Source organism: Pipistrellus kuhlii, unplaced genomic scaffold, assembly GCF_014108245.1.
Source record: "Pipistrellus kuhlii isolate mPipKuh1 unplaced genomic scaffold, mPipKuh1.p scaffold_m20_p_20, whole genome shotgun sequence".
Classification (NCBI taxonomy): domain Eukaryota; kingdom Metazoa; phylum Chordata; class Mammalia; order Chiroptera; family Vespertilionidae; genus Pipistrellus; species Pipistrellus kuhlii.
This window is the reverse complement of record NW_023425516.1, coordinates 1,185,835-1,201,201: the sequence shown is the minus strand read 5'-3', so window position 1 is coordinate 1,201,201 and position 15,367 is coordinate 1,185,835. Positions and strand designations below refer to the sequence as shown.

Sequence of the window (15,367 nt, the reverse complement as noted above, 5' to 3'; positions counted from 1 at the left end):
GGAATGGAATGTGGACACAAGCAGGAAGTTAAGAAAAAGTGCCAGCACTTCAAGCTCAACGAGGAGACCTCCATGACTCCAAAGGCCAAGCCTGAAACCCAGGTCAAAGTGATACCGTCCACAGCTGAGGTCAGAGACTACACCATCAGAGAAAAATGCAAAATTTCTGAGTCTTTGCTCAGTTCTGAGACCTGACCCTCCACCAATGTTTACAAATGCTTTGAATTAATTCGTGAAGACTGAAGGCTATGGACCACTCATGTCCCTCCCTAGCCCTCTCTTGATCAGCAAATTAGTGGAGAAAGGAAACTAGAGCCCCCTGCCCTGGAACACAATAGTAATTGTCTTCAGGAGAAAACAGGAGGTTAGGATCATGCATGTATTTCCTCTAAAACCTAAGTCACTCCAACTAATTATAAAAGTATCCACAAGGGCCCTTCTAGGAGTCATTCCTGCCGTGAACCAGACCTTAGACTGGATTCTAAAAGCTGGAGCAGTGGGTCCCATCTTTGGGCCTCGCTCTGTCCTTGGGTTGAACCCTGCCCACAGCTCTGCAGGGTTACTTCCCACAACCACTTGTATTTTTTTTGTCCTAAATACAGCTAAAGGGTCTTTGCCTGGATAGGCTGCCAGCCCTTTCCACTCCTTCCTACTCTCCTGGAGTGAATGCACCCATCCATCTGGAAAACTCAACAGCAAGTGAGAATAAGAGACAGCGCCAGCTGCATGTCCCCGGGGTCTACTTATTTTCCCTCTGGTTTCCTGAAAGACAGCCTGAGTGTGTACAGTGCTAAAGTCATTTTCAAGGTTCTTTCCTCTACCCCTAACAACCCCTTCTGGGCAAATAGAGCTCCATTAATCATTGATGGACTCAAGGAGAGCCGTGATCAACGCTGCACTCTATTTCCTGCCCCACCCTCCCAGCTCCGGGAAAATCAAGCTTCAACATTTGTCTAGGCAAGGGATAAACTTTTTCTCCTGTGAACAGTATGCTTAGAGCCACTTCTTCATGCCTTGGACATAATATTTAAACTATGTGAAAGAAATCTGACTATTGGGCCCGATTATTCTTTGGGGGTGGCGAGTGTCCTGGGCGTTGTAGGCCTTTCAGCAGCATTCCTGGCCTCTATCTACCCTCTAGGTGACAACCAAAAAGGTCTCCAGAACCTTGTCCAGTGTCCTCAGGGGAGGGGACCAGTCACCCCTAGTTTAGATCCCCTGGAAGAGGCCCCTTTAACTGTTGTATCGATATTATGAGATTGAAAGCTTGGTTAGTCCCACCCGTGGGCCTAGATTTAATGCTTTAAGACTTAAATCTGTGTGAATGTTTTCTAAAGCAAACCCAATTTTGAAGACCAGCTGGCTGTTCAGTCCTATTAAGCAAATCATCCCTTTCTGGCCTGAGTCTCCAAATCCTAAAGTTTCATGGTTATTACATTTGCTATGCAATCGCCTCTTGAGCCTTGAGAGAATTAAATTGCAAGAGCAGAAATGTGCCATCTAATTTTGTGCTTCAGACCCGGGAGGATGGTGTGGCTGAGTAATTGGTCGGCTGTTTCTTTGAAGTCATTCCTTAGGGTCCAAAGAACTTTTCTGGCGCGTTCCTTAGGGAAAAGGTGGTTTCCTCGTGCTTGTCGAGTGTTCTGGGCTGACAGACCCTCAGGACAATACCTGAAAGGCTGGTGGGTACTTAGTGGACTTTTCCTAATATTATAAGGAAAGGAAGGTTTCAGCATTTCCCTGGTTCATCTTCTGAATTACTTTCATTCCTGCAGCTGAGACCTTGGGCAGAATTTTATCCCCAGCAGTAAAACAGAGAAGAGGAACAGAACTGCAACTATGGTTCTTGTCACAGGCCTTGTGAGATACGACCCTGTAGGTCAGACTTCAACTGTGGTCAGGTTACTTTGCTGGAAAATAAAAATTGAAGACTAACAGGAACTATGAGGAAATCAACAATTGCCAAAAATGATTTTGTCTGGATCAGGCATTTTTTACTAACAAAATATTTTAAAAATCATAGAAAAAAGTTCTTTGTAGACTACAAAAATTCATCTAGTTAAAAACAGAAATATTTACATTTGAAATTACCTTCATCTGAACTCCTCTCTCCAAGGAAATTTTCAGCTTTCAATCCCTGCAGCTTTCTAAGAGAGAGATTTTAAGGTGGCTTGTTGCCCCGATGGCCTGCATCCTCGGGGAGCTGGGTAATCCGTCCTGGAGGAATCCTTCGAAATGGCCTGACTGCTTGCTCACACTTTCCGGTCCTGCAACCCTGTAAAACGGCCTTTACAACCACTTCAGGGTTCACTGGAAGTTCCTGTCACACAATGACAATGTCACACTTTTGGAAGAGAATGTGGCCAGTCTCAATTCCAGCAGAGCTCTGTATGGCTCTGACCTCTGAGTGCTCCCACCAGCCCAGAGAAAAAGCCTCGTGGGAAAGGAGGGAGGTCCCACACCATGAAACAGGCGTGGCCATGCTTAGGATTTTTATGGTCTTGCTCAGGAAATAAAAGAAGAGGTCACTGCACCAGAGCAAACATTTTCGATCATCGCTTTATTTCATTATTGTTCAACAGCAAAGTTCATTCCTCTCAAGGTGGATCTTGAATTGTTCCTTCCCTCATTCTGAATAAAAAAGGTAATGAAGAAAAAGCCTGTACTTTTGGAGACCTAGAATCTTATTTATGCTAATAAGCTTTTGACTGCAATTTTGTGTTACAATATTTCCTGCTGGCATCTCGGTGGTCACACGCAGCTGCCCACCCTCCAGTGAAGATGGCTGCCCACCACTACCACCGTTGAAACCAAAAAATAAGTGTTGAAAAATGCACCTTTTACAATAAAAAAGTAGAAACCAATTCAATTTCCTTTTTTTTTCTTTTTTTTTTTACGAATATAAAGTTTCTTGTAAATATGTACAGTCTTTTGAGCTAGTTCTAGAGCAGGAAGCATTTCACACGTGGACACACGACATACAGGCCGGCGCTCTAGCAGCCCGCTTCTCACGGAGATCCTAGATGAAATGCCAAGACAGTGACCTTTCCCAATGCTGTGGACCGAGAGACAAAACTTCAGCAAACATTCAGTCGGATCCGCCCTGGGGGGCGGGGGCCGGGAGCGGGGTGCAGTATGACCCCAAAGACTCAAAGCGACACACAGAACGTGACAGCGTGGCACGGGCCAAGGGTGCGACCAGGGGAGGGTGTCGGGCGTTTCGGAGGAGAAAGCACTTAGGTTGGGAGACGAGCAGGAAGGAGCCGGGACGCGGGCCGGGCTGCAGTCTGGAAAGGGGTCTGGACTGTGGACACCTGGGTTGGCACATGGTCACGGTCACCTGCTGCAGTGGGGGCAGGGCTGCCTGCCGGCCTACCTAGGATGTGCCTGGGTGGTGGGAGGCGTGCCTAAGAGAACCCGAAGCGAGAGATGCCTGTGGGAGATTAAAGGCAGAAATAAGGCCGCTAGTTAGCTTGCCAACTGCAAAGCCTCTAGGTTGGTTCTGTACCAGTTGCCGGGGGTTTACCGGTCGCCGGAGGGTAGGAACAGGTGGGCCGCCCTGCCCCTGAGGAGGACTTCGGGACCGGCAGAGGTGGGCGTGGGGCTGCGGCTGCCTCTTCCTGGTCTTAGTCTAGCCCTAGGGAAAGGCTCGGTGGGGAAGTCACAGTTTTGTGGGTAGAACCGTGCTGGGTTTGTGTGAATAGTCATCCACGTGGACCGGCAGGAAGCGTGACCGTGTGAGTGGTGGTTTGCTGAAATCCTTCTCTGGTCGTAAGGCTTGAGCGTTTAGTTTTTGTTGGTTCAGTGCTACAGACCGCAGCTTATGTGGCCAGTGAGCTGGCCAGTCGTCAGAGGGTCTCAATTTGTGGGAGCAATGGCACGGTCCTAGGACACTGGCAGAGCAAGCCTAGGGGGCAGTCAGGGCGGGGGGCAGCACATGCAGCGAACCGCCATGCAGAGTTCCCGGACGGGTCTCTTCCCTCCCAGGGCGGGAACAGCGTGCCGTCGCGGACAGGAGGTGGGTGCCCCCAGTCCCCTCCCAGGCCCAGAGGCCCATGGGTGCTGGGCTCAGAGCAAACCTATTGCATGCTTTCCTGGCCAAAGCTACATGAAAGCGGGACAGCAGGCCGGGGAGATGACGCTGAGGGGCGGGGAGGGAAAGCTCCTCGAGGTTCCTTGGCCCCAAGTCACTGCCTCCGAGCCGAGGCCGATGACCTCGTACATTCTCAGCTGGTGGAGGGTAGTCGTCAAGGCCATCGAAGGCAATGAGAACAGTAAACATTTGGCTAAGATGTCGCCCTGGGTAAAACGGGGCGTCTGCAGGGAAGGGCAAAGACGAGAGTGGGCCTATGAGTGCAGGAAGTTAGCCAACTGGCGGGGACTCTTCTACAATACGTTCCAGGAGCAAAGACCGGATGTGTGATCTAGCTAAAAATGACTAAACAGGAAATACATTGCTATTCAAATCTAGTAAGAATTCTGTTGTCTTTAAAAAAAAAAAAGGAGGGGAAAAACTTGGAAAAAACACACAAAGAAACAACCAACCCTAGGATCTTAAAATAGCTATTAATTAGGGGTCTAACCACATTGTAGTCAGTGCCCGGTTGGTTTCCTCTGATGAACTGGTACAGGCTAGAGCTAGGTACAAAAGTTTATGAATGCTTGAAAGAGTAACAAAGTGCAAAGAGGATGACTGCAGGACGTGCCGGCAGCTCCCAAGAGCCTCAGCGCCCCGCACCTCGTGGGCAGGGCCGTCCGTGCTGAGGTGGGTCTGGGTCCCGCTGTGCCATGGTGGCTGAGCGATGGCGCTGGGGTCCCCTTCGGCAGAGTTCCATGGTGTGTGTGGTGTTTCCTGCAGATTGCGATGAGGAGTTGGCGTTTCTGACTGAGCTTTATACTGAAGACTGGTCCCAGACCTAGGAGCAAGAGGGGGAGCGGGTTTAGCCACCAGAGGCCAGAACTGCCGTGTTCTTTGCATAATCCACACAGGAAGTTTGCAGCACCTGGTTCCCCCTCAGCGGGTAATGCTGAGTGCTGGGCAGGGTGGCACCAACTAGCAAAGCCAACCCTCACAGCGTGGGGTCCATCAGGGACTGAAATTCACTAAAAAGTCTCCAAAGCTATGAGTATTTTTACTGTCTCTCTCTCTCTCTCTGTCTCTCTCTCTCACACACACATGCGCGCGTGCAATCTTATCAGTAGGGCATAGAAGCAAAGAAGATAAAAACATTTAGAGGCTTTCCTCCCTGTGCTAGCAGGGGTGCGAGGTGATCTGCCGATGGCATCAGAAGAAAATGCAGCTTCAGTGACGGAAGATTCAAATTCTTCTAGAAGGCAGCCACTGCCTGATGCATGTGCACATTCGTGTGTGCGCTTGGAAAGGCAAGGCACAGAGCGCGTTATGCAGTGATTCGTATGAAGAAGGGCGAATACACACACATCTGCTGATACGCATACTCGCTCTAACGGCCAGCACCTGTTGCCTCCGAGGAAGGGAAAGACCCTGTTTGGCCATTGTCACATTTGTGGGGGACACACACACATACACACACACACACACACACACTATCCATTTGCTGAGGAAGTCGCTTGTGAAATCAGTACCTTTCCTTCCTGACCGCATGGTCTCAGCCTGAACTGCAGGTGCGCCTTCCTTCTCACTACAGAGGCCGGAGGGGGCCTTGCTCCTCAGTCCCTCCTCCGGCTCCGGGTGGTGCTCACCTTGTTGACCTGGGACAGCGGGGTCCTCACGGCTCCCGCAGGCAGCCGGCCCCGGCTGCTGTCTTCAAACGGCCGCCCCGGGGACCGCTCCCTCCGAGTGCTGAGCATGCGGCCCGGGGACTTCTCCCGCTCCAGGGGGCGGCCAGGAGACTTGTCCCTCCGCAGCTCGGTCCGCCCCTCTCGGTAGCGGTGGGGTGTGCTTGGCTCGCGCGGGTGGCTGGGGCCTTCGGGTGGCGCCGGGCTAGAGGCCACGCGCTTGGTGATGTGCTCGTTGTACGTTGGCGGGCCTCGCTTGTTGGGGCTGCTGGCAACAGGAGAGGGAGGGAGCTGAGGAGCCACACCCCAAAAGGGCATTCTCCTCCTGTGAGAACCCCCAGGTCCCAGCTCACCACTGACCCTGAGAAGAGGGCCACCTGAGTCCTCCAGGCTCTTTGTCTATTCGGTCTGGGGAGGGAGGGCAGCGAGAGCACAGATGACGACAAAAGAAAATCGCGCTTCCGTTCTAGGAGCACCTACTGTGTGCCAGGTCTGATGCTCAGCTCTAACTGTCGTTAGACCATCACAACAGCACAGCTGGGAGCCAGCAGCACCCACATTGTACAGACAGGGAACTGACGCAGGCAGGCTGGGACTCAGCTCAGGCCAGTTTGATGTCACAATCCCCACCCTCTATCCTTCAGCTTGTCTTTTCCTGAGCCCAGGAGGCACGGAGGACTGCACATAGAGGGTCAGCCTGCTGAAAGGCCCTCGATGCAAGGGAGCCATTGGAGAAAGCTGTTTCATCCCTGTCAGCTGCCATTGCTGTCCCCTCCTGGGCTGCGTTCAGTCCCCTCTCCCTCCAGGAGGCTTTCTAAGGAGGCAGCCCAACTCTGAAGTGAGAGGTGTAGGGATCAGGCCTGCCATAAGTAGGAAGCTGACAAGGCAGATAAAAACAGTGTAGCTGCTCATAAAATGCTCCTGACCCCAAAGGGTAACGGTCAATAACCAATCAGGTGAGAATACTGAGCCCCTCCCCACCCCCAAAAGAGAAAGAAAATACTGAGGCCTTTTCATACAACAAATCCCTCCTGTACCCTGCACTGGCCTGGGTGTTTCATGACGATTTCTGCGCACACGTCCCTCCACCTCTGAAGAAGCCAAAGCAAGAAACAGAACTGACAATCGGCCTCCACATCCATTCCTCCCACCCCCGGAGCAGAAACAGATTCGGTCCTCATTGTCGGAGCATGATTAGTGCTGGGAGAAGGCAACCCGTCTACAAGGAGACCATTTCTAGTGAATCCACTTGGAGACATATTTTCATTGATTGGGGCTTTATCTTCCAAAGTAAAAGGAGAAATCAGGAAAATAAATTTATCTTATCCTTACTATTTTAAAAATCTATATTACATGCTAATTCTAAAAATGAACCAAGTATGAATCTCTTACTGATTTATTTTGCTGTAACTTTCTCAGCAAAATTATATGCTTGAAAAAAAAAATTTTTTAAATTATATGCTAACATGCTACATGACATTCTTTACAAAGATGCTAGCTTTTGCAGTAAATCATAAAGACATCTCTTCGAAAATATCTGGTTTTCCCAAAGGCCTATTGTGATCCTTGAAATTTAAATCTTTCCCTTTGGGACAGTTTATAATTTTATCAAATTTGTTGATTTTCTTTCTTCAGTTATTGGTCTAACTTTACCAGAAACTCCTTTGTCAATGCTCAGAATTGAAAGCAACTGAGCAGCAAAGATACTGATCCCTGGGGGAGAAAGACTAGAGCAAGCCGAGGGCCACACCCAGACAGATGCCTGCTTGTATAAGTAAAGTTTTATTGGCACACAGCCAGGCCCATCTGGAGATGCACTGTCTATGGCTGCTTTCACACTAAGCCGAGTGGAGTAGTGGAGACAGAGACCATATGGCCCACAAAGCCCAAAGTATTTACTATCTGGACCTTCACAGAGAACGTTTGCCAATTCCTGCTCCACGGTGGCACAGAGAGGTTGGTGAGCGAGATCACTTTATAAGCAGTCGGTTCATAGTGCACAGTTTCATGTCATTCTCTTACTTCCTGGTGCACCGCTGACTGTGAAGACCCCAATACCAAGTGTTCAGAAAGCCAGCCCACCCTGCGCTGAGCACGCAGCAACAGAACAGAGTAAATCCGATTTCAACAGCTTGAAACCAAGGTTTACATTCATCTCTAGTTACGTGGCTTTAAGACATGGCAGACAAATAAAAGGAAGCCCATTAGGAGAATCACATCCAGTCTGCAATGGATGAGAAATTACAAAATGTGTCCACAGGGCCCTTCAAAAAGTGAGAGGGAGGTTACTGCCCAGGGGAAGAAAGATGGCTCAAGGAAGGCCGTTGGGGATGTCAGCTTAGATTAATGGACAAAGAAAATACCCATCCTTCTAGGCCTAGTGGGCAATCTTCCATCTCCATGTGCATAATAACCAATGATCGTCACGTCAATTTTATGCTTCTTGCAAAGAGTTACAGTTCATGCTCTGCTAACCAGCCCCGGGCGATGCGGTGACCGCGAGTGTGGACTGAGAGCACCCGGCCCAAGGGTTAGTCTTGTCGTGTTGTTTACACGCTGGGGAAATGCAGTTTATTAAACATTTCACGTAACTGCTGTCCAGTTTTGCCAAGCTGTGTAGTGACTTTCAAATTCTAGTTTTCACAACCTGGAGACCAGACAGTTGCTTTCACGTGATGTGCGTAGTGCCTCAGGGCTGGAGTTTGCTTTGTTTATCGGGTCGGTACGCCTTGTCTTTTCCAAGAGCTATTTTGTGAACAGATAATGTATTTGTCCACTGAAAACACAATAAAACAACAACAGCCAGCACTCTTCCCCCAATTTCAGACGTTACATTCTAACCTGCCCAAAGCAGTCTCCAGCTACAGGCCGTGAACGCCGCAAGGCAGCCAAAGACTGACGCTGCTGTCCACACGCCTGCCAGCAGCATTGTTTCTGCCACGTTCACAGGCTCTGGGCCACTTTCCACTACAGAAAAGGTAACTCGCTTCAGAGGCCCCACACAGACTCAGAGGGAAGGTGCCTGGCCACTGAACTAGTGAGACAGGGAGGAAAAAATCTAATTACAGTACTTGGATTTGTTCTTGACATGACTTAGGAGCTACTTAAATAAAGCCTAGATAAATTAAATAAAAACTACTTAAATAAAATCTAAAACTCCCAAGGGAGGACTTTGAGCAGCCATTCTCGAGGCAGGGGCAGGCCAAGAGTGAGGAGCTGCTGGTTGTCCAGCAAGTCCTGGGATCACACCACACTTACCGAACACTTCTGACTGACTCCTACATTTCAGCAAAAGACAGAGCCCAAGACCTGAGTGTTTTGTAATATCAGAGGTGTTTCCTCCACCAAACCGAGTCCCTTCCGATTAGAAAGTGTCTTCATCTGTGCACCCAGCCAGGCATCGTGTCTGCACAGGGCAGGGGGTCCACGGAGCTCTTGGTAGACACGTGGGGTTGTAAGCCAGTCCAGAAATGGAAATCCTAGACAATTAAATATCTCCTGGGTTAAATCATCTCAGCCTTTTCTGTGGACGGAGGACTTGAACTTTATACATCTCATACCTCCACATCGACCTGGAGCTGGTGCCCCCTGTGGCAGGACAAGGCCAGCCCACTTCCACATAGTGCTGTGGGACAAAAGGTTTCCGCGCCGCGGAGGGAAACACAGCAACATCCATCAAAATCACAAACGCACAGCCGCTTCTAGGAACTTATCCTACAGGCAGATTCCTAAGCTTGCAGAATATCAAAATGACACAGGCACAAAGTCAACTCTACAGCAACAGACGGAAAACAGTCCAATACCCAATGGGAAAGGAGCAGAGCCATAAGCTGAAGGTCACGGGAAGGAATGCGGTGAGGCTTAGAAAAGAAGGAAGAAATGCTCCCTACACTGACACGGAACGCGCTCTTAATGTTAAGGTTTGCAGCCTGCACAGCGTGCGGCCACCTGTATGAGAAGGAAGGGCAGAGCCAGAAACCTGTTCCTTCATAAAAGCAGCAACAACACGGACAAACACTGTCAAAATCAACTTTCCCAAACTCTGGAAATTAACTAGAGGCTTGCAAGAGCGTTTATGTAGGAAAGACAGCTGAATTCCAGTAAGAAAAGCTTTGTGACGCTGTAAGTTGACCTGCTCCCATGGCTTTCCCCCAGATCTGCAGTTGTGTTGACAGCAGCAGCCTGTGGAAGCCAGCAGAGGGGCTGCCAGCAGAAGGAGCCCAGCGGGACTGCCGCTCCCTAGAAAAATGTCAGTCTGACCAGTCTGGTTCCTCCTTGGAAAAGACCCTCAGGGCTGGTTTCTATTTGTCCTGGCTCAGCGCTACCTCTTTGGAAAAGCCCTTTCCCTGGGAACCTCAGTGGCAGCCAGAAGAATCAGTCTGGGAGAGTCACTGAGTAAACAGCAGCAAGCCCAAGGAGGGGACCAGATTTCCCGTCACCACATTCTATTATCTGAGAGGCTTTGCTTTCAACAAAAGATCATGACATACAAAGAAAGAGGGACATATAATTAGGACTTCATTCTTCCAGGAAATCTCCCCTGTCCCCCAAATCCAGGCTGGGGGCCTCCTCTGAGTGCTACGGAACCTCAAACGACCCTGATGGCAGCCTCACCTTCCAGGCTGTGCTGGAATCGCCTGAGCGCATGTCTCTCCCCTGGGACCTCACCAGGGAGGAGATGCATCTGGTTTACTCTCCTCTAACCCTGCCACGACTGCCCAGCTAGCCCCCAAGGACATATGCCAAAGCAATGACTGCATGATGCACGCTGCACCGAACAGAGCCACTGACACACCCTCGGAGGAAGGCCGGGCGTTCCCTCCCGCCTTTGCTGAGGACCATTTAAACAGTCTCCTGCCACTGCCCTGACAAGGTCATGTCAAGGCTGCAGAGCTCAAAGAAACGAGTGGCTTGTGCTTCAATACCGGGAACCTCCAGGCAGGTTAGCATGATTTCCTTCTGCTCTGCAGAAAGTGCGAGCCCCTGGACTGAGAAGAGGAGGGCACGGTACCTGCGGGAGGTGGAGGGCCCCCGGTGGTGGTCAGTGCCAGACTCCTTCACGAGGTTCCCTTTGCAGCAAATGATCCTCAGCTTATCCTGGTAGGAGGACGCCAGGTAGATTGCTCCCGAGGAAATCGCGGGGCCCAGGTAGCGTGGGTTTGGGATTTCCAAGTACGCTCGGGCCGGGGTCCTGCTGAGAACAGGAGAGAGCGCCGCTGCAGACAGACGGACGGAAACCAGCGCCCGGCCCGACACCCACCCCAACCCTGAGCCCATCGGAGCCAGGGCCGTGCTTACCCCAGAGAGGAGCGGGCCTGGATCTCAATCACTTCTAGTGAGTTGAAGTGGGTCACAAACAGATAGGGTTCTCTGTAGGCTGGGCCGCCGCGGAGGAAGCGTGAGAAGGAAGCGTTAAAAGGAAGGAAATGAAAACCAGCCTGCGGTGCACCCTTGGCCCAGCTATCCCACCGGGCACAGGGAGGCCGCTCGAGGGTGCTCACTGCCATGTTCTCAGGGCAGAAGATGGGAACAGCTCAAGGTACGTGCAAGGGGATCAGGTACATACACGGTGGCACAGCTCAAAATGCAACAAGAACCTCTCCAGTACTGATATCGGGGGGAGGAGGGGCTGAGGAGCGCAGTTTTCTTTAGCGCATAAAGCAAGGTTCAGAATAATGTCAGGTGTGCTACTATAATGATAAAAAAGGGGGACATAAGAATATAGTTCCTCTCTACATTTGCATAAAGCCCTAGAAAGATAAGAAACTCAAAACTTTTTTCTCTTGAGAGAGTGGGGATGGAGAGTTAGGAAAATTGGTAATATGATGAGACTTTTACTGTGCACATTAAAAAATGTTTGAGGGGGGGCAATGTTAAAATATGTACACAGATAATAATTTAATTAAAAAATATTAAATTAAAAAAAATAAAAAATGTTTGATTATGTGCATTTTGAAAAAATTAAATTACCTACCGGGTTCATAGGTAATTAGGTATTTCTGGTCTTAACACCAGACATCACAGGGTCACTGAAACACTAACGATGACCGGTGATCTTTTCTATCTTAAAGGGGAAAGGAGGCCCAGGAGTCTCCTGGCCTTGAACCTGGGCTGGCTCCGTGGCGTGCTTTAACCAAGGGATTCGGTGGCCCACATGGAGAGGAGCTGAGGCCTCCAGCCACCAGCCCAGCCGGGCTCCCACCAGCTGCTGCCATGTTTGTGAGCCACTGTGACCCGCTGACACCACAGCTGGGCAATCACACACCGTGGACAATAAGCTGTGTTCAGTCACTAAGTTCTGAACTTGATATGCAGACACAGATAAATGAAAAAGCCTTGAAGGGCATGTCAGCTGTGATGGTAATTCGGAACATTCACGGGGACAAGCAAGGACATGTTTGCATGTATGTGTGATCACGTATGTAGTTCCACTTTTAGAACTTAGGAGCAGAAGATACTATTTGACAAGTGCTTAAAAATTAGTACAAGATCTCATCACAGGGCAATTTACACTTAAAAAAGAATGGCCAGGACCTGAGTGCTTTGCCCAATTAGAACGGATAACATTGACGGGTGTTCGGCGGTGCTGTGGGATACTCTGCTGCCTTGGAAATGATTTAAATAAACTCAGGGAAGGGTCTGCTTGCTCTAACAAATACTTCGAAAGGCTGGTGGGTTTGGCTGTGCAATTCTCTATCCAGCCTTAGACTCTGCCCTGAGCACTGACTCGGGGACGACTACATGTGGCACTTGATGTCCAATGGAATCACGAGCACAGCGCTTGGGCCACAATGCATCGCGCCCACAATGCTTCCTTGGGACACCAGCTGCTGGCGAAGGGAGCCCGCACGCCTGCCTCACTCACCGAAGGCCAACGGTAAGCGACTCCACTTGAGATCGTCTGTGCGGCTACGTCTTCCGTAAGAATCCACGAACACCCCAAATTCTGCAAGGAGTCAGAGCTGGACGTCAGCACAGCTAAGGCTAATGGCACACACTGACGGGAGAAGGAGACGTCGAGCCCAGGGACCACTGACCAGATTTCACCAGATGGTTAAAACCTAAAGACCCTGCTAAGCCTGATCTATTAGAAAAAGGGGTTTTTTGCCCTCATTGGTTTGGCTCAGTGGATAGAGCATCGGCCTGCAGACTCAGGGGTCCTGGGTTCAATTCCAGTCAAGGGCATGTGCCTTGGCTGCAGGCACATTCCCAGTTGGGAGTGTGCAGGAGGCAGATGATTGATGTTTCTCTCTCATCGATGTTTCTGGCTCTCTATCTCTCTCCCTTCTGTAAAAAATCAATAAAATATACAAAAAGAAAGAAAGGAAGGAAGGAAGGAACGAAGGGAGGGAGGGAGGGAGGGAGGAAGGAAGGAAGGAAGGAAGGAAGGAAGGAAGGAAGGAAGGAAGGAAGGAAGGAAGGAAGGAAGAGGGTTCAAGTGAAAGGGGGAGAAAGAGAAAAAGAAAAGGGAGGGGGAAGAGGGTTGGGGAAAGGAAGGCAGAGAGGAAAGGGGAGAAACAGAGACCCAAAGACAGGAAAGAAGAGAAAGAAAGACCCAGGGATTTGGAAAGAAAAAAGAAGAGAAACATCAAGAGAAAAGAAAAAGGAAGGAAGGAAAGACAAAAATATGACAGGGAGAGAAGTGCGGACAGAGGAGGACAGAACTGGTGATGTTTGGGCGAATAGAGTGGCGCTGAGTCAGGGAGCACCCTGGTGGGGACGGACGGATCCCGAGGAGCCTCTGTGGTGGCTGGAAGGAGTTCTCTGCACCCCAGCAGGGCCGCCTTGCCCAGAGTCCCTGACACCCGCAGCCCTGCGGACCTGGGTCTGCTGGTGCCAGACAGCAGCGAGCGGCAGCCCGACTCACCGTGGAAGCAGAGCAGGTACTCCTCCCGCTGTCCTGCACTGTTCACCTGCATTATCGAGACAGGGAAACTGTGGGAAGAGGAGGCAAACACAGCAGGCGCCAAGGAATGGTCGTTCTTGTCCAGGAATTCTGAAAAGGCGGGCGAGAAGCAGGGCTTCAGGAAGGGGCTGGAGGTGCTGGCAAGGCCAGAGCAGTGTGTGGGCTGGAGGACTGGGGCCTACCCTCGAGCGTGTACTGCTTCATGTCAATTTCGTAGAATTTATTGGTTCCGATGAGGATACTGTAGTTGGTGAAGTGGATACAGCTGCAGGGCTCTGAGGTCTCTATCTCCTGAGACAGAGGGCAAGGAGAAGGTGAGTGTCATGGACCCACGGCAGCCACGCCTCCAGCTCTATTTCCACCTCAGGCCTCCCTGAGCCTTGCAGAGGGACCTCTGCCTCAGACCTGTTCAAGCTTTAGATTATGCATAGCATTCATTAGTGGTGATACCCAATGGCTAAGCCAAACATTACGCACAGCATTCAATCTTTCTGCGTCCCTTTGCTATCTCTGAATTCTTTGCAACCCCAATCTAAGAAAATAAGGCCAAAGTATAGCCAAATAAAAGGGCAGAAACACCAATTCAATAAAAAGGTAGCGTTCAAAAAGAAAGCTTTAAAAATACAACATTCTTCTCAGAGGGAAAAGCCTGGAAAAATACACCAACTATTAACAGTGGTGACTGGAGGGAATGCTTTTAGCTTCCTTCTTCCTTCTATGCTTCTATTTTGAACCTACATCACCTACATAACTATTATCACCGTCACTGCCGTCCTCTGCCTGAATTCTCTGCCAGTGAGAGAGGAGACCTGCAGCCACCAGCGGCCTGGAGCCTCCTCCAGGAAGGAAGGGTCTCGCTCCGCGGTCACCCGGCGAGAGGACGGCAGGTGCAGGGACAGGCACGCGCTGTTCCCTGGGAAGCACGCTTTCTAGCTGGCGCATGGGCAAAGCAGGTGGACCAAGCCTGGACTTACTTTGCGAATGCAGTACTTGCTGAGGTTTTCGTTGTAGCGGAGGACGACGACTTTGCTGGGCATGGCTGCGCAGATGCAGAGCCCGTTCTCGATCTGAAAAGCGTCGGAGGAAAAAGGAGTGTCACTGGGGAGTACAGTGACTGCGGGAAAACAGCGGGGGCTCACCCTCAGCACTGCTGAGCCCTCGACCAGGTGACTTTCGTGGTGAGGGGCTCTTCTGTGCATGTGGGATGTTTAGCACCAGGGCCCTGCCTACTAGATGCCAATAGTTTGACAAAAAATGTCTCCAGCCATTGTGCAACATCCGGGGGGCAGTTCACCCCTGCGTGAGAACCCCTGATTTAACAGAAATGCAGAGAAAGGCTCAGGAAACCCACCTGCCCCCACATGCATGGTGTGTGTGTGTGTGTGTGTGTGTGTGTTATCTGCTGGAGACAGGCCCTTTTGACCACCTTACACCCCCAGGGAGGGGAAAGGCGGTAGATGTTGCTATAAGAATTTAGAGAAGATTTTGGCCCAAAAAGAAAAGTTCTGAGCTAAAATCTGTGTATATAGTGTTCTACATAAAAACTGTTTTTTCCAGAACAGCTGAATCCCTCTTACTTCACCTCCTACACCTAGATCTTTGTCATTTCACCAAGACTGAAAAGAAGCTCATTGTTCAAATCAGTCCCGAAAGGAAGGTGCTGGCAGGGTGGGCAGAGGGAAATGGGATGGATTAGGGAGAGAA

At 50.3% G+C, this 15,367-nt stretch overlaps 1 protein-coding gene across 8 annotated transcripts in view; it reads right to left on the bottom strand.

Moving 5' to 3' along the window:
- Window positions 1-2,541: 2,541 nt before the first annotated feature.
- CIT (citron rho-interacting serine/threonine kinase) overlaps window positions 2,542-15,367 on the bottom strand; it is a 159,394-nt gene continuing 146,568 nt past the window's right edge. For 7 of the 8 annotated variants that reach the window (XM_045585388.1, XM_036448872.2, XM_045585390.1 and 4 more), the window contains 8 exons: window positions 14,638-14,730; window positions 13,846-13,954; window positions 13,625-13,753; window positions 12,623-12,703; window positions 11,056-11,134; window positions 10,769-10,948; window positions 5,722-6,025; window positions 2,542-4,916 (listed from right to left, as the gene is read on the bottom strand). In XM_045585388.1, coding sequence (XP_045441344.1) covers window positions 4,893-4,916; window positions 5,722-6,025; window positions 10,769-10,948; window positions 11,056-11,134; window positions 12,623-12,703; window positions 13,625-13,753; window positions 13,846-13,954; window positions 14,638-14,730 — 999 coding nt within the window. In that variant the 3' untranslated portion in view covers window positions 2,542-4,892. The remainder of the gene's footprint in view (window positions 4,917-5,721; window positions 6,026-10,768; window positions 10,949-11,055; window positions 11,135-12,622; window positions 12,704-13,624; window positions 13,754-13,845; window positions 13,955-14,637; window positions 14,731-15,367) is intronic. The other variant, XM_045585389.1, reaches the window with a different exon arrangement.